A 16,954-nucleotide genomic window follows, 5' to 3' on the forward strand; every position below is an offset into this window, starting at 1 on the left:
CTTAAGTGTCTAAGGATCGAGATCAGAAAATTTCTCCTAGATGTAATAAAGTTTAGAATAATAGGTTTTCATAATATTCATATTTCATAATTTTCTAGTATCTCTACAGGGTTATACGTGTCTTTCCCTCCCTGTTGTTTTAGATGTGGAATATACAAGTAAGTGGTATTTTTATGTGAATGTAGGAGGCGAGACAATGGGCGGCTACATTTATGTCAATGGATGTGTAGAACTTTCCTAAATTGGTTTCTGTATCTCAGAAATTGTTTATTTAGCAAGAATCTTAGAGCTTCTATACATTTTAACTCCGCCAAAATTGCCGGAGAAAGATTATTTTTAGGTACTGATTCAAGAAGTTGTATCTGCCTAAGAAGCCTGAGATTTTAAAAGCCCTACATTTTTTTAAGTTGTGTACCAAGTTTTATTAGAATGCCCCTTAACACACATTTAAGGGCTTCTCACTTGAAGGGTAAGGTATATTATCATTTGAGTGTGTAAGCAGGATTATGTCAATTGAGTCCTTAAGATTAGAAGAGCATGTAAGATCCTTGAGCAAATTGTGATAAAGTCACTAAGGTCAATCGCGAGTTGGACTATATAGTGCAGATGTTTAAAAACCTGGGTCGTGGTTCGACCATATAAAATTACCTGTGGAAGGTTGCCAGGAAAAGCATAATGACTTATTAGAAAAAAGTCGATTCTACTGTAGAATTTGTACGGGTCTGAGTAAAAGGTTTAATCTCCACCTTGGGGATTCATGACGATTTGCCACACATTAGTCAACTGCATTTGGTGTATCTCCCGTTTCAACGTGCAGAAATGTTTGAGGGGGACAGCACTCTTTCTAATAAATTCAATCCTGAGCTGCTTCAAAGAAATGAATAAGAATAACTTTCTAAGTGTACTTTGAGCTTTTTTTGAAGGCTTTTGGAACTCAAATGATCTGAAAAAATAAATAAACCTCTTCAAAAACCTCTGAGTGAACATAACCTGCTGGGATCATAGAGACTTTTTTGGAGGAGCATTGAGTATTTTGAAGAAGATCCACTGCGGAAAGAAAAAAACTCAATGTGAACATTGCCCTACTGCAAATATGTATGCGCTGTTTCACTGCTTTGCATGTTGTTGAGATCAAAGATAGCAATGGAGACTGTTTTCTGTGCCAGTATTGTAGGTTTTTCATACTAATGATGGGAATTTCTATTCTACATGAGCGATGACTGGACTGATCTCTGATTTCTTTGCAGTCTTAGGCCTCTTTCACACGTACGTGCCTCCTGTACGTGTTTGGCAGTTTTCTCACGTACCGGAGACACGTACACACGTAGACCTAGGTATTCCTATGGTTTTGGACACACGTAAGTATTTTCGAACGGAATGTGTGTCCGTTCCGTACTTACATGTGTCCATGTGTTTCTCATGCCGACATGTCAGTTTTTCTCTGGCATCACGGGTGTCACACGGAACGCAAACGTGTCACACGTAATGCAAACGGACCACACGGATGTGTTACGTGTGACACGCCCCGGAGAAAAGCCATGTGTCTGTGAGAAAAAAAACAAAACTTTACTCACCTTCTCCTGCCCTGCAGTCTCTGCCGCTGCTGTCACTTGCTGCCGACCGCCGCTCATTATACTCATTGAATATTCACTTCACTGCGGCCGGAAGCAGCAGCAGCGGGGAGTCGGCAGGAACGGAGACCGAAGTTCAGCACCACGGACAGCAAAGCCAGGGACTGGTGAGCAGAAAGTTCCCGTTCTTTGTGTGTTATCACGGATAACACACGGAGAACACATGTGTGCCATACACACTGCACACCGAGGACAAAAAACACCTCTGACAAGTCCGTGAAAAACGTGCGTGTTTTTCAGGGACGTGTGAAAGAGGCCTTAAGAAGCTCTGTATCCAAGAGTGTATACATATATATATAAAATTTATTACACACTACTCACACTAAAGGCCGCTTTACACGCTGCGATCTCGCTAGCGAGATTGCTAGCATGTGTACCCGCCCCCATCGTTTGTGCGTCACGGGTAAATCGCTGCTCGTGGCGCACAAAATCGCTCGGACCCGTCACACTACTTACCTGCCTAGCGATGTCGCTGTGACCAGCGAACCGCCTCCTTTCTAAGGGTGCGGTTTGTTCGGCGTCACAGCGACGTCACTAAGCGGCCACCCAATCGAAGCGGAGGGGTGGAGATGAGCGGGACGAACATCCTGCCCACCTCCTTCCTTCCTCATTTTCAGCGGCCGCAGGTAAGGTAAGGTTCCTCGCTCCTGCGGTGTCACACATAGCGATGTGTGCTGCCGCAGGAACGACGAACAACATCGTACCTGCAGCTGCAACGATATTTGGGAATAGGGGACCATGTCAATGATAAACGATTTTGCACGATTTTGCAACCTTTTTGATCGCACGTAGGTGTCACACGCAACGACATCGCTAAAGAGGCCGGGTGTGCGTCACGAATTCCGTGACCCCAACGACATCGCTTTAGCGATGTCGCTGCGTGTAAAGCGGCCTTAAAAGTTAGGGATATTTGGCTTTGGGGTGAGATTTTAGGATGATCCTAAAAGGCACTGTAACATTTTCTTCTTCTTAATGTGATCTTCTCTAAACTTCTGAATGCACATGTCCAACTGTTCAATGTTTCAGCACTTTCTGCACAACTTGGTGTTCTCTAACAAGGAGCTTAATGGCAAAATTCACATCAATTGTTTGATCCATGAATTGACCGCAAAATGTTGGGGTTCAATTAAAATTGGTATTAAACAGTTCTCCTCATCATGTTGTTCACATTTTGACATCATGAGACTAAGACGACACCTAACAATTGATCACACTGATGTACCTCGTCATTGTGAGGCTTCAAGCAGGACGTTCTCAGATGGAAGTGGCTGCTGAGCTCAGAGTGTCACAGAGCGTCAACAGCAGGTTGCAACAGAGACACAGAGAGACTGGAAGAGTCACAGAAAGGCACAGAAGTGGACGTCCTTTGGCCACATTCCACATAGATGACCGCTTCATTGTGAACAATGCCCTGAACCGGATGAATACCACACAACTCTAGGCCCATTTATGGGAGGCAAGAGACACACAAGTGTCACGTCAGATCATTGAAAACCATTTACATCAGTGTGGTCTACGTGCTAGATGACCTGCAAGGTACCTGACCACACCTCCAGCCACAGGTTTCATTGTCTTGCTGAACGAGGGACTAGTGGGCCTTAAGGCCGCTTTACACGCTACGATTTATCTGACGATCTCATGAGCGATGTGACACGCCCAGATCGTAGTTACGATTTGCCGAGATCGCACATAGGTCATTTATTAGCCGTCACACGAAACGATCTCAAAAACGCCGCAAGAGTGATCAGCGATATATTGTTTGACCAAGGCGGTCGTTTTCAAGTTGTTCGTCGTTGGCAGGTTGTCAAACGTACCAATATGTCTGCTGCATTCCAAACGACGACCAATATTTTGAAAATGAACGACGTGTCAACGATCAACGATTTTCAACCTATTTGCGATCGTTCGGAGTCGCACGTAGGTGTCACACGCAACGACGGATGTGCGTCACGGAAACCGTGACCCCACCGACATATCGTCAGATAAATTCTAGCGTGTAACGCCGCCTTTAGTGTTGTTCACTGATGAATGTCGGTTTAGGTGGAGCAGAAATGATGACTAACAACGATGTTGGAGATGTCAAGGAGACCACTATGCATTGGCCGTTGTTGTCACCAGAAGTCATAGTCAATGTAGAACTGCCCTACAATTGGCAAATGGTACAGTGACAAGCCCTACTACTTGAATAACATTATTAATGCAGTCATTAGGCTTCTGTATGAACTACACAGGCCTAATTTCACCTTCATGGATGACAATGCACCAGCTCATCAAGGTCGCATCATTAGGGAATGGTTCCTGGAGACTGGGGAGCTCCAAGTGGAGCGGCTGCACGTTCTCCAGACCTGAATCCCATAGAAAACCTATGAGATCAGTTGAGCCTCTCCATAGAGGCTCGTAACTCTGTACCCCAAAATCTCAATGACCTGAGGGCCTCCCTTCAAGAAAAGTGGGACGCATTCCTCGGCAGACAATAACTCCACTTGTGACTAGCAGGAGATGTCTTGTTAGATGTAATGGATGCTCAAGACCACATGACTAGTTATTGAGACACAGACATTTTGGGGGAGATATAACCACCACTGGTGTTGGCTTTTGTTTGATATGAGGAAATCACTATTGCTGCTTCTACTTAAATACCCGACTGTAATGATAAAATATAATTGTAGTGCGAACGTTTTACATAAATTTCACCCAAAAGCTAAATTTCCCTTTTTGTGTGTGAGTAGTGTACAGCTATCTATTTCTCTCTCTCTCTCTCTATACAGACACACACACACACACTAACTATAAGTATATGATATGTATATCCATAGAGGGGATGCACTGCAGATGACGTAGATTTATGCCTTTATAAGCCACATCTCAAGTGATGTCTCCAGGAGCATCTCCAGCCCTGAAAGGTCCCTACAGAACAAAGCAGGAGCAGAACGCAGAGGGCGAACACACCAGCATCTAGGCGCAATGTGACAAGTATGTCCCACTCAGGCCACCGTCAGCAGGAAGCATCTGGTTAATAATGGGTCGTGCAGAGGGATTGTAGTTACATAATGCCGGCGGGGAGGGCTGAGGCTGCAGTTAGATAATCTGCTGTGTGTATATCGGCTGTGTGAGACATGGCGGCGGCGCTGCTGCTCCTGGGGATCGCGCTGCTGCTCTATGTCTTCATCTATTACAACTTCATCCGAGGCCGCCAGTGCGGGAGCGACAGCAGCCTGGACGGGAGGACCGTGCTGGTGACAGGTGAGCGCCCGCGCAGTAGCGCTGTTAACCCTTCATAATGCAGACGATTTTTTCTTTTCGTCTTCAAAAATACATCCCTTGTTTATTCTCCAGTCTACACAAGGTGCATGTCTGCAGCACGCGCTGTGTCCGGACAATTACAGCAACGAAAAACGCGTGCCGTGAACTGGACAAAAGAAGGAACATTAGGAAAATGGGCTGTGTGTGTGTGTGTGTGTGTGTGTGTGTGTGTGTGTGTGTGTGTCTCTTTTTTCTCTGCTGTTGTAGCCCAGTGCTGGCTTTTTAGGGTCGTCGCTCTGATCCCCTCTATGGCGCTCATACACCTCTGTGATCACTATTGCTTCTCTCACAGCAGGTGCAGAGACCAAAAAATTGCAAATTTGGCTTCTTTATTTTTTTTGTAAATGTGGGGGGAAAAAAACAAAACTTTGTTTTCCAGTACAGGCGGCAGCAGCGGGAGCCTTCCTTATGTGATGGGAGGTCATTAGCGTCAGCCCGGGATACCGCTACTTAAAGGGGTTGTCTAGTACTTTTACCTTGATGGTCTGTCCTTATATGAATAGGTCATCAGTGTCTGATGGGTGGGGGTGCAACACTCGGCACCCCCTCCGACCAACTATTGTCAGTGACAGCAACAGGGGGCCAAAAATGCTCAGTTCCAGAACCATCCCGTCTTCTGATAGCGGGCACCGCCAGGTACAGCACATCCGCCTCCTACTGATTTGAATGGGAGGCAGATGTGCAGTACCCAGCAGCAATCAGTTGACAGAGCAGCTCCGGAAGTGAGTATTTCCAGGGACCGAAAACAGCTGATCAGCGAGGGCGTCAGGAGTCGGATCCCGACCAATAAGACATCAATGACCTGTCCTAAGAAGAGGCCATCAATGTAAAAGTAGTGGACAACCTCTTTAAATGCATCCATCAGAGATTAACCTGCAAATTTACGTTAAACAGCAGCAAACGGAGCTTGTTCCCATCGCTGCTGTCCGTTTTCAGCTGTATAACACGGCCAGAACCTGTCCAGTGTAGTAGAGTATACAGCGGGCTCACCTCCTGAACCTGCTCCAGACGTCCTAGTCATTAATGGTTGGGGAAGAGGTTAATGATAGATTCACATTGCAGGTTTGTAGCAGAAATCTTCTGTTTTTGCTATGAAAATATTCCCAGTTGACGGAAATGAATTTGCAGCCTCAGACATTTCTGCGGTAAATCTGATGTATGTGAACATCTTCTGCTGAATCGCAAGCAAAATTCACACAAGAATCTAAAAAAAATCCAAAAAAACATCATTTGTTTCTCTTTTGTCATCCACATATCTTTTTATACAGCAGTCAATAATAGTTTACAATACAAATTCCTGTGTTCTAGAATGGCAATGTATCCATAACAATCAAATGTGCACCCATAGACTTGAATAGGCGAGTCTCATCCAACACTGACAAATCTAGAGCAGGCTGCAGTTTGGTTGTTGGGGTTTTTTGTTTTTTTTGGGTTTTTTTTCATGTGCAGATTTGGTCCATGAAAAAATAAAATGAAAAATCCCTCATCTGCCCTGCCCCATTGAGAAACCTTGGACCCCGTGCTGTTTTTTTTCTTTTTTCTTAATGCCAGTCATGTGAACTTGGTTTCTGGCTGCTGGAATTCTCTTCCCATCTGGTGCCAACATTAATAATGTTTTATATGTGACCTTTGTATGCTAATAAATAGCAGTATAAACCTTGTAACTTCTCAGTCTGTGGAATATTGTATTTTTCCTATCATAAATAAATGATCTGGATTGCTCATACTGATATCGGTTGAATGCACCCAATATTTATAGCCACTTACACCGTGAACCACAAAAATCACCATGGACTCCGTTCTTAAAGGGAACCTGTCAGGTGCAATATCTATCAAGATCCACGAGCAGTTCTGGGTACATATTGCTAATCCCTGCCTAACAGTCCCTGTATACACTAGCATAGATAGAGATCTTTAGAAAAAGTATTATCGTATGCTAATGAACAAGGGGACTAGTCCCCTGGGCGTTGCTTCCCCTGGCTAGTTGGCCCCATTAGCATGTTAGTACGCCTCTGTGGGTGTACTAACATGCTAATGAATGTGCAGTGTCACAGGATGATGTCACTCATCTCTCCACCGCTATGGCTGCCCGACGCTGGATTTTGGCTCCATGCGTATGACCCCAGAGTTTGGGTCATGTGCACTTCTTCAGTTTGGAGCCAGGAAGCGTACACCTGGCTTCATAGTGAGCATGACCCAAATTCCGGGGTCATGCGTACTGAGCCGAAATCCAGTGTCGGGCGGTGGAGAGGTGAGTGAAATCATCCTCTGACGCTGCGCATTCATTATTATGTTAGCACGCCCACAGGGGCATACTAACATGCTAATGGGACCGACTAGCAAATGAAGCAACACCAAGGGGACTAGTCCCCGCGCTCATTAGCATACGATATAAGATCTTTAGAAATACTCCTTCTAAAGATCTCTTTATCTATGCTAGTGTATACAGGGACAGTCAGGCAGGGATTAGCAATACAGTGGAACCTTGGTTAATGAGAACAATCCGTTCTGGCAGTGTGCTTGTTAACCAAGTTACTCGTTCAGCAACGCAAGATTTCTCATAGGAAATCATTGCAATGCAGACAATTCGTTCCACAACTTGTTAAATGTCCCACCCTGGTCCCCTATTCCCCCTATTGTGCCATTCCACACACATACAAACACACAAGCACACACGCACATATTATGCTCACCTTACCTTCCGTTCCATCGCCGGTCTCCTGGGACTAGCTGTTCTCCGGTACGGGCTGTGTATCGGGTTACCATAACGACGATGGAGGAACTTCCGCTGCCAGAGCGCTGACGTCAAAGGCAGGAGCCGCTTGCCTCTGATTGGCCAGCGCGCTGCCTTTGAGTAGCGGGTGACAGGGGAACTTCCTGCTTCGTCGCTATGGTTGCCGATGCACAACCTGGAGTGGAGCGGCGAACTACAGGACCCAGGAGGCCAGCGATGGAACTGAAGGTACACATATTATGCTCACCTTACCTTCCGATCCATCGCTGGCCTCGTGGGTCTTTTAGTTCGCCGCGAGGACGTCGCAATGAGCCGGCGGATTACAAGAACCATGAGGCCGGCGGTGAAACGTAAGGTGAGCATAATACTGTGTTTGTGTGGACTGCAAGTGCGGGTCAGCGCGGTGGATGTACGGAACCGGAAGTGTGTGCGGTGAGGATTTTGCTCGCACAGCAAAGCTTGCTCGTAAACTGGGTTACAAATTTACAGAAAGCTTTGCTTGTTAAGTGAAATTCTCGTTAAGTGGGTTACTCGTTACGCGAGGTACCACTGTATACACCCAGAACAAGTTCTAGGTGCATATTGGACCTGACAGGTTCCCTTTTAAAGGAGATATTTACCTTGTGTTCAGCTGGCATTATATGTGTACGATCTCATGGCCCATAAATTAAAAAAACAAAATTTGTTAGACTTTTGACTATTTAAAAGGCATTTATATGAGGAGGAATGTGTAACAGGGTGGATAAAAATCTTGATTTTTTTAAAAAAATCAAAAAAATCAGATTTTTTTGATTTAAATCGGATTTTTTTGATTTAAATCATTTGATTTAAATCAGATTTTTTAATCAAGTTGTACACAAGCAAAACTTTGTCTTTTTGCAAATCTAATTGTTTTACACAAATAAAAATATTAAAACAGTTGATTATGAAACCTAATAATTTTTATTTGCACTATTAAACACTCAGAATTGAACTACAGAGAGTAAGTACTTTTTAACAATAGCCTATCTCTAACGTTTGAAGTAAGCAAACATCTTCAGTGAATACATCAGTCCTTTAAGCCTACTGTTTATTTAGGACTTTTAATAGGAAAACCAGTTGTCCTGCTTTAGCAGTTCCTAAGCGGTTTCGGACTGTTGTGTGCACAAAACCAAATGAAGAAAACAATCTCTCTACTCCTGCGGATGAAGCCGATGCAGTCAGTAGCTGAGTAGCTAGATTTATTATCAACAAGTTTGGCATGTCAACTGAATGCAGGGAAAAAGAAACTAAACCAAAACTGAAACCAAGCTAGAAGTGTGGAATTAAAGGGGCAGTATGAACAAAATGTGGAGGCTATTAATAGTTTATACAATTAAGACATGCTGCTTTTAAACACCTACCTATTGCCATATAGTAAAACAAAAAAGATTTTTACTTACTTTGGGGTCCCCCCCTCACCCTGGCGTTAGATCGTTGCCCCTAGTTTCGTCCGTGTAACTATGGGCGCACATGCACACTGCTCTCACTTCTCATTTTAATCGTGATTTATATTAAAAAAAAACCTTTTGATTTAAATCAGTGATTTAAATCATGATTAAAATCATGATTTAAATCGATCCGATTTAAATAGAAAAAAATCTTTTGATTTAAATCGTGATTTAAATCATGATTTAAATCGGCGTGATTTAAATCAATCCACCCTGTGTGTAGATGTTATATTTGATTCCGGTAATGATCATACACGGGCTCCTGATGTGACTGAGGTTGCTCCTTTGTCCCCACCGTTAAAGATCAGATTATGTTATCCACTTTGATGGAATTGGAGGGTACTTCCAATATAGCGGGGGCTAACAGAGAACCATCAGATGACATTCTTGTAACTAATCCCTTCTATTATCCAATATCATCCCGAGTCCCGGCCATGGATATGTTTCAAACTGCTATTGAAAATGTGATTAAGTTGTTGACATCTGATGTGGTATTTGTGGATAATATGACTGCACAAGAGAAACAAGCATGTATGGAGTTGTGTGACAGTTCTCATATTATTATTAGGTCGGCTGATAAGGGGGGATCGGTGGTGGTACTTGATAAGACTTTATATCAGAGGGAGATCTTATTGATGTCTGATACCATCACTTATCCCCCCCATGCAGTGATCCTACTACTAAAATGCAAGGGGATTTACGTTGTGTTCTTGGGGAGGGATTGGCACTAGGAGCTATATCTAAAATAAATCAGAATTTTTATATGTAGAAAAACCGGTGTGACCTGTGTTTCATGCCCTCCCCAAGAACACAAGGATCATTTTCCTCCCCCTCTCCGTCCGATTGTGGCTGGGATCGGGAGTTTAAATGAGAGGCTTTCTATAGGGGTAGATAGGAAGTTACAGCCTATAGTTAATTACATGGTGGTCCATATTAAGGACACTAAACATTTGTTGTTTAATATTAAGAACATTACTTGGCTGCGGGACTACTCATGGATAACTTTTGATGTTATTTCTCTTTATATGTGTAGATCGCACAAGTTGGCGATAGAGGCTATAAGGGATGCTTTGGTCCAAACTAACCTATATCCAACTGATATCAATAGATTTATTATTATTATGGTTGTTCAACATTTACTGATCACAAATTATTTCAAATTTGATGCATCATATTATCTACAGGTACAAGGTTGTCCAATGGGAGCGAATTTTCCGCCCTCACTGGCTAATGTTTGCATGGCTCAGGGGGAAAAAACATTTATTTACACTCCGATTAATCCATACTTAGAACATTTAATATGGTGGGGGGAGATACATCGATGACGTCATTATTATATGGCGTGGTCCCATCGATGTATCCCCCACACTTCTTTGGCCGGTTTCATTGATTTAAATGATAATAGGGCAAATATTAGATTTACATTTGAGGTTCATGATGAGGAAGCTCCTTATTTGGATGTTGTCTTGATAGGTGATGCTGTTTTGGGCAGTATTCACACTAGGAAACCAATCAGTGGCAATTCTGTTTTACATGTGGATAGTTGTCATCCTCCGCACGTGATCAGCAATTTGCCCATAGGAGAGTTGTTGACTTGGTGAGGGCCAATTTCAATTTATAATTTAGAGGATCAATTGAAAACCATTTATCTACTCTCTAAAACATAACATTTATTATATTCATATTAAAATACTATAGCAATCAATACAAGTTTGGAAAAATTTCCAGATATATCAAGAGACATCAAAGTCGTGATTAGTGATAGTTCAGTGAAGTCCTAATATAGGTCAGTGGGCAAAGGGTGTACACCACCAGTTGTATTTAGTTAGGTATATAGTTATGATAAACTAAGGGGGTCTAAATACTCCCTGATGTTAACCCTACCTGGCAACGGAGGTCAAAAACACCTTAATTTTTTGGGTGCCCCCCGTTCCTCGGCGGCTAGCCCTAATTGCCCCTGTCACTATAATAATAATCTTATCCCACCACCAGGAAATTAATGTGCTGGAGTGCAGATTCAGTCATATGTCATAATAAAATTCAATACACAGGGTTATATCCAAATTTCATGTAAATACTTGAAATTTCAATTCTCAGTCTAGAGATTAACCTGTAAGGCTGTACAACTGAGAACATACATAAATTAATGGGTCTAATCAGAATGATGGACCTATGGTCCCGGTACTTATCCTGCCAGGACTAGCTCTCAAGCTAGTCCTGGCAGGATAAGTACCGGGACCATAGGTCCATCATTCTGATTAGACCCATTAATTTATGTATGTTCTCAGTTGTACAGCCTTACAGGTTAATCTCTAGACTGAGAATTGAAATTTCAAGTATTTACATGAAATTTGGATATAACCCTGTGTATTGAATTTTATTATGACATATGACTGAATCTGCACTCCAGCACATTAATTTCCTGGTGGTGGGATAAGATTATTATTATAGTGACAGGGGCAATTAGGGCTAGCCGCCGAGGAACGGGGGGCACCCAAAAAATTAAGGTGTTTTTGACCTCCGTTGCCAGGTAGGGTTAACATCAGGGAGTATTTAGACCCCCTTAGTTTATCATAACTATATACCTAACTAAATACAACTGGTGGTGTACACCCTTTGCCCACTGACCTATATTAGGACTTCACTGAACTATCACTAATCACGACTTTGATGTCTCTTGATATATCTGGAAATTTTTCCAAACTTGTATTGATTGCTATAGTATTTTAATATGAATATAATAAATGTTATGTTTTAGAGAGTAGATAAATGGTTTTGACTTGGTGAGGGCCAGGAAATTATGTTCCATGGATCAGGCACTAGTTAATGAGAATTGAAAGGAGGTTAAAAAATAGAGGATATAAAAAATGGATGTTACAAAGGGCGAACAATTTGGTGAAGGATAGAACTAGAGATTCTTTACTCAGTCATGAACACAAAGGGGACAAAATTCACACACATTATATACCAACATTTCCAATGGCCTATAGTGTGGATTATAACCACATTGTCGCACTGATGCATACATTTTTTCCCATCTTGTATCAGGATGCAGTTTTGGCTAAAATTTTTAAAACAGGCTATCGTTGTGTTCCCAGACGTGCCAAAACACTGGGGAATACTTTGTCTCCAAGTCTTTATGTTAGTGTGGAAAAAAGACCCACGTGGTTGACACACAAAGGGTGTTATAAATGTGGGGGTAGGAAGTGCACCCTGTTTAAACATATGGAGAGAACAAATGAATTTCAAAATGATGTGAACAATAAGAGATATTTGATTAGAGCGTTTGTTAATTGCAACACCATGCTTGTTGTCTATGGCAATGTGTGTGGTGTGCAATAAATATTACATAGGGAGCACGGTGAGACCCCTTAAGAAAAGGATTAGTGAACAGCTGCTAAGCCGGATAACATAATAGCCAGACGTTATGATGAATGGCTACGCGCGGTTAAATATCCTGAGGCGTATTTGATAATTGAGTTAGAGGCTAGATTCCCCTTGGGATTAAACTATCGCAGCGATATTAGCCATTTTTATTAAATGTAATATGGGGTTGTTTTTTTTCCCCCCTCCATTTAATAAATTGGTATATGGGAATGCCTTTGGACAATGGAGTTGGAGGCTACATTCCCCTTGGGATTAATATATCGCAGATACAATAGCCTTTTATTTTTTTATAATGTAATTTTGTCTTTTTTTTTTTTTTTTTTTTTTTTCTCTCCTCCATTGAATAATTGGTATATGGGAATGCCTTATGTTAACCTAAGAAGAGGGGAGGTCGACAGTCTATGTTGGCGTCATAAGTTTTAGGTAGGCTCTCACATTTAAATTACAATGAAGCACAATTAACGTTGTTAAGTGACAGGTGTATATGGTTTTATCTAATGGAATAGGTATATAAGGATGTGTATTGTTCATATGCCTATGATTAAGAACTTTGTTCAAAACGCGTCAGGCATTAAGGGGCTGTGTCCCCACGTGAATTTTTTTATTCTTGACATGCACATAAAATATTGAAGATTTTAATGAAGAGACTCCCGCTGCTGGAATTTCTCCTGTTTTTCATTGCTGCTTATGAGTGGCACCAGCCCCTTGTTCCTGGCACCTGTGTTCTGTTGGATCCAGTGAGACATCACTTATCCCCTTCCTTGCTCCTGGTCAGGCTAGCGTTGCATTGCGTTGTGTGACGGATGCAACAAATGTATTGCATATAGTGACACAACGGATGCTACGGATCGTACAAAACAACGGAAAGCTTTTTTTTTTTTTCTTCTTCTTTACAGTTTTACCGGCAGCAGACTATTGTGAACGATCAGCCGATCGCTCTCAATAGCCAGCGGGCGGGCGCTCAGTTGAGCGCTGTCACTTGCCAGCGGCCAGGCATGCCAGCGGGCGGGCGCTCAGTTGAGCGCTGTCACTTGCCGGCGGCCGGGCATGCCGGCGGGCGGGCGCTCAGTTGAGCGCTGTCACTTGCCGGCGGTCGGGCATGCCGGCGGGCGAACGCTCAGTTGAGCGCTGTCACTTGCCGGCGGGCGGATGCTCAGCTGAGCGCTGTCACTTGCCGGCGGGCAGGCGCTCAGCTGAACGTTCGGCCACCGCGAGACAAAATAAAGTTTGTGATTTTAAAAAAAAAAAATCCTGAGGATTCCGCTGCTCAAAAAAACGTTACATGCTGCGTTCCTCCCGCTGGGCGGAAGCAACGCAGGTACTTTTGGCACAATCCGTCATCCATACAAGTCTATGGGAAACAGCGGAATCCGTTAACTGATTCCGCTGTTTTCCAAAAGGGCGGATTGTAACGGAAGGAAAACAACGCAAGTGTGAAAGTACCCTCAGTTGTGGTATTCCTCAGATAACCATCTAATAATCTCACTGATGACAGCCGAGGTGTGTAAGTGCGGGGATTTCTGCACATGGAGCCCATACTTAAAACTGAATATATCAGGATGCTTTGAAAAATTGATTTCCATATTTTCAGTTTGCACATCATTAACATCTCTATCCAGCCTTTGATTTCCACAATTACACAACTTATACTTCTTTCAATTTCAAAGGGGTGTGTGTGTGTGCGTGTGCGTATTTATTAGTGACAGATTAGTGGATTAGTTTACTGGATTGCCATCTCCTTGGTCAGATGGGTGCTTTAGGCTACATGCACACACTGCAGTTTTTGTTGCCTTTTTTTTTTTTGGTGCAGTTTTGTTGTCAGCAAGTTCTGAATTTTGACTTCCCAGAAAAGGCTAGTTTCACACTTGCGTTGTGCGGCATCCGTTGCATTGCGTTGTGTGACGGATGTAACAGATGCGTTGCATATAGTGGCACAACTGATGCGACGGATCCTGCAAAACAACGGAATTCGTTGTAGCTTTTTTTCAGCAATTTACTCAAGTGAGCATGCGCAGCTGTGTAAACACTGATCTGTCACAGGAATCCGTCAAATGACGAATTCCGCCACCAGAAGCTTCCATTATAAAAATGACGGACGCCGACGAAATCCAGCACATTGCGGTTTTTTTACGCTCTGGGAAGCACAGAAAAACGCTACATGCTGCGTTCTTTCAGCCCGGTGGATGCAATGCAGCGTCGGCCGGCAGATACAATGCAGGACCATCCGTCGCAATGCGTCATCAATACAAGTCAATGGGAAACAGCGCCCATCCGTTAACGGATTACGCTGTTTCCCAAGGCGGCGGATTGTAACGGCTGCCAAACAATGCAAGTGTGAAAGTACCCTAAGTCTATGAAAAATCAAATTTTCTGTGTGCACATTGCATGTTTTTTGTCTGCAGTTTATTTGACAAACTTCTGACAAAAAAAATGCAGCATGTCCATTCTTCTTGGTTTTTTGTCGCAGTTTTGTCACAATTTCTATGCTGACAAACACATGAAGTCAGAATTGACAAAAAAAGCACTAAAAAAGCAACAAAAATGCACCATCATTACAAGCTGTTTTATTGACATGTCCAGGCTCTCTGTGACAAGTTGCAGTTTGTGTGCAGAAAAACTGCAGCGTGCGCATGTAGCCTTGGCACTAAGACAGAAACCTAGGAAAGTCTATGTGCAAACGTTGAGTATTTGGTCGCAACATTTTTGTACCCTTTCTGCATCTCTTAGAAGAGAAACACGGCACAGAAATACATGTGTTTTTAATGTGGTTTTTGTATGCCTTTTGTTTATTGGTTTGAATGGTGAAAAACACAGGCAAAAAACACTAAAAGAATTGACATACTGCAGATTTATTTACTGCACCAAATCTACAAAGAAAAAATACTCAACATATGCACAACACTTCAGGATTGTCATTGACTTTGCTGTTATAAGGTTTTGCTTTCAGTTTTGTCACCTAACTGTGCCGAAAAAACACATAAAAAAAGCTATAAAAATGCCAAAAATGTACACACCATCAAGCACTTTTTATATATATATATATATATATATATATATATATATATATATATATATATATATACATATATATATATATATATATATATATAATAATTTGTTCTGTCTCTATTTTAAACAAATGTGGCTAAAAAGACAACTACTGGAAATGCATCATTACATATTCATCTTAGGCCCGTTTCACACATCAGTGAAAAACACTGACGTTTTTCACTGGCGTGTAAAACACGCCCATCTCCCTCCGTGTGCTGTGAATCACGGCACACGTGGGTTGTCTAAGTGCAATCCGTTCTCCGTGGCCCGTGATTGCACTTAGAGATTAACTCACCTGTGCGCGCTCCCGCTGTCCATGGTGCTGATCGCTCCCGCGGTGCAGCATCCGGCCGGTGCTGACCCCCGCAGCAGCTGCTTTCGGGTCGGCTGTGTCGTGCATCATGAATATGTGCGACAATAATGAGCCGGCTCAGAAGCAACAAGCTGCACGGGCTGCAGAGGACATCGCTGGAGCCGGGTGAGTAAAAATGATTTTTATTTTAAAAGCACGTTTTTTTTCTGGCACGTGTTTCACAGACCACACCACTGCGTGGTCCGTGGGACATCAGTGATGCCAGAAAAAAATGGACATGTCTCCGTGCGGCAAACACGGACACGCGGGTACGCCTCACGGAGACACGTGCAGTGAAAAATCACTGACGTGTGAGCAGACCCATTCATTATAATGGGTCTGCGTATGTCAGTGATTCTGGTACGTTTAAAAAAAAAAGCACAAACGTCCCAGAATCACTGACGTGTGAAAGGGGCCTAAAAGTGAACATGTTATGTCATAAAGTGCTGTTAAGGCCGGTTTCACACATCCAGCATTTCGCTGCTTTGCCGGATCCGTCACACTCCAGTACAGTTCAATACAGTACTGTTATGTGACCGGAGCTTTCCGCGATGCCATTGTACTGTATTGCACTGGAGTGTGACGGATCCGGCAAAGCAGCGACATGCTGGATGTGTGAAACCGGCCTCACGTGCACATATGAGGTTAGTAGCGATCTGCCTGACTGCTGTCCTGAAAACCCGACTACCGGGAGGAAATTAACTTTATTCCTGCTGGCAGCGTTGGGCATTCGGTCATAGGTTGCAGCCTCAGTCACCGCTCAGTACAATGTCGGCTCTGTGTTCAGATTATATGTGCACGCTTGTCTATAAAACCAAGAATTGGTCACGTCATCTATACATTGTTAAACATCTGTCTTTGGGACACATGAATGAACGTAGTCACTGTATTGTTTGTATGTACAGGAGCAAATATTGGAATTGGCAAAATGACAGCGCTAGACATGGCCAAGCGAGGAGCTCGGGTGATTTTGGCATGTCGTGGGAAAGAAACCGGAGAAGCCGCTGCGTACGACATACGGACAGTA

The 16,954-nt window shown here is 43.0% G+C and overlaps 1 protein-coding gene across 1 annotated transcript in view; it reads left to right on the top strand.

The window, feature by feature from the left end:
- Positions 1–4,630: 4,630 nt before the first annotated feature.
- Positions 4,631–16,954, top strand: part of DHRS13 (dehydrogenase/reductase 13) — a 30,962-nt gene continuing 18,638 nt past the window's right edge. Inside the window, exons 1-2 of the mRNA XM_075335252.1 lie at positions 4,631–4,874; positions 16,833–16,951. Coding sequence (XP_075191367.1) covers positions 4,748–4,874; positions 16,833–16,951 — 246 coding nt within the window. The 5' untranslated portion in view covers positions 4,631–4,747. The remainder of the gene's footprint in view (positions 4,875–16,832; positions 16,952–16,954) is intronic.

Source organism: Anomaloglossus baeobatrachus, chromosome 2 (genome assembly GCF_048569485.1).
Source record: "Anomaloglossus baeobatrachus isolate aAnoBae1 chromosome 2, aAnoBae1.hap1, whole genome shotgun sequence".
NCBI classification, from domain to species: Eukaryota; Metazoa; Chordata; class Amphibia; order Anura; family Aromobatidae; genus Anomaloglossus; species Anomaloglossus baeobatrachus.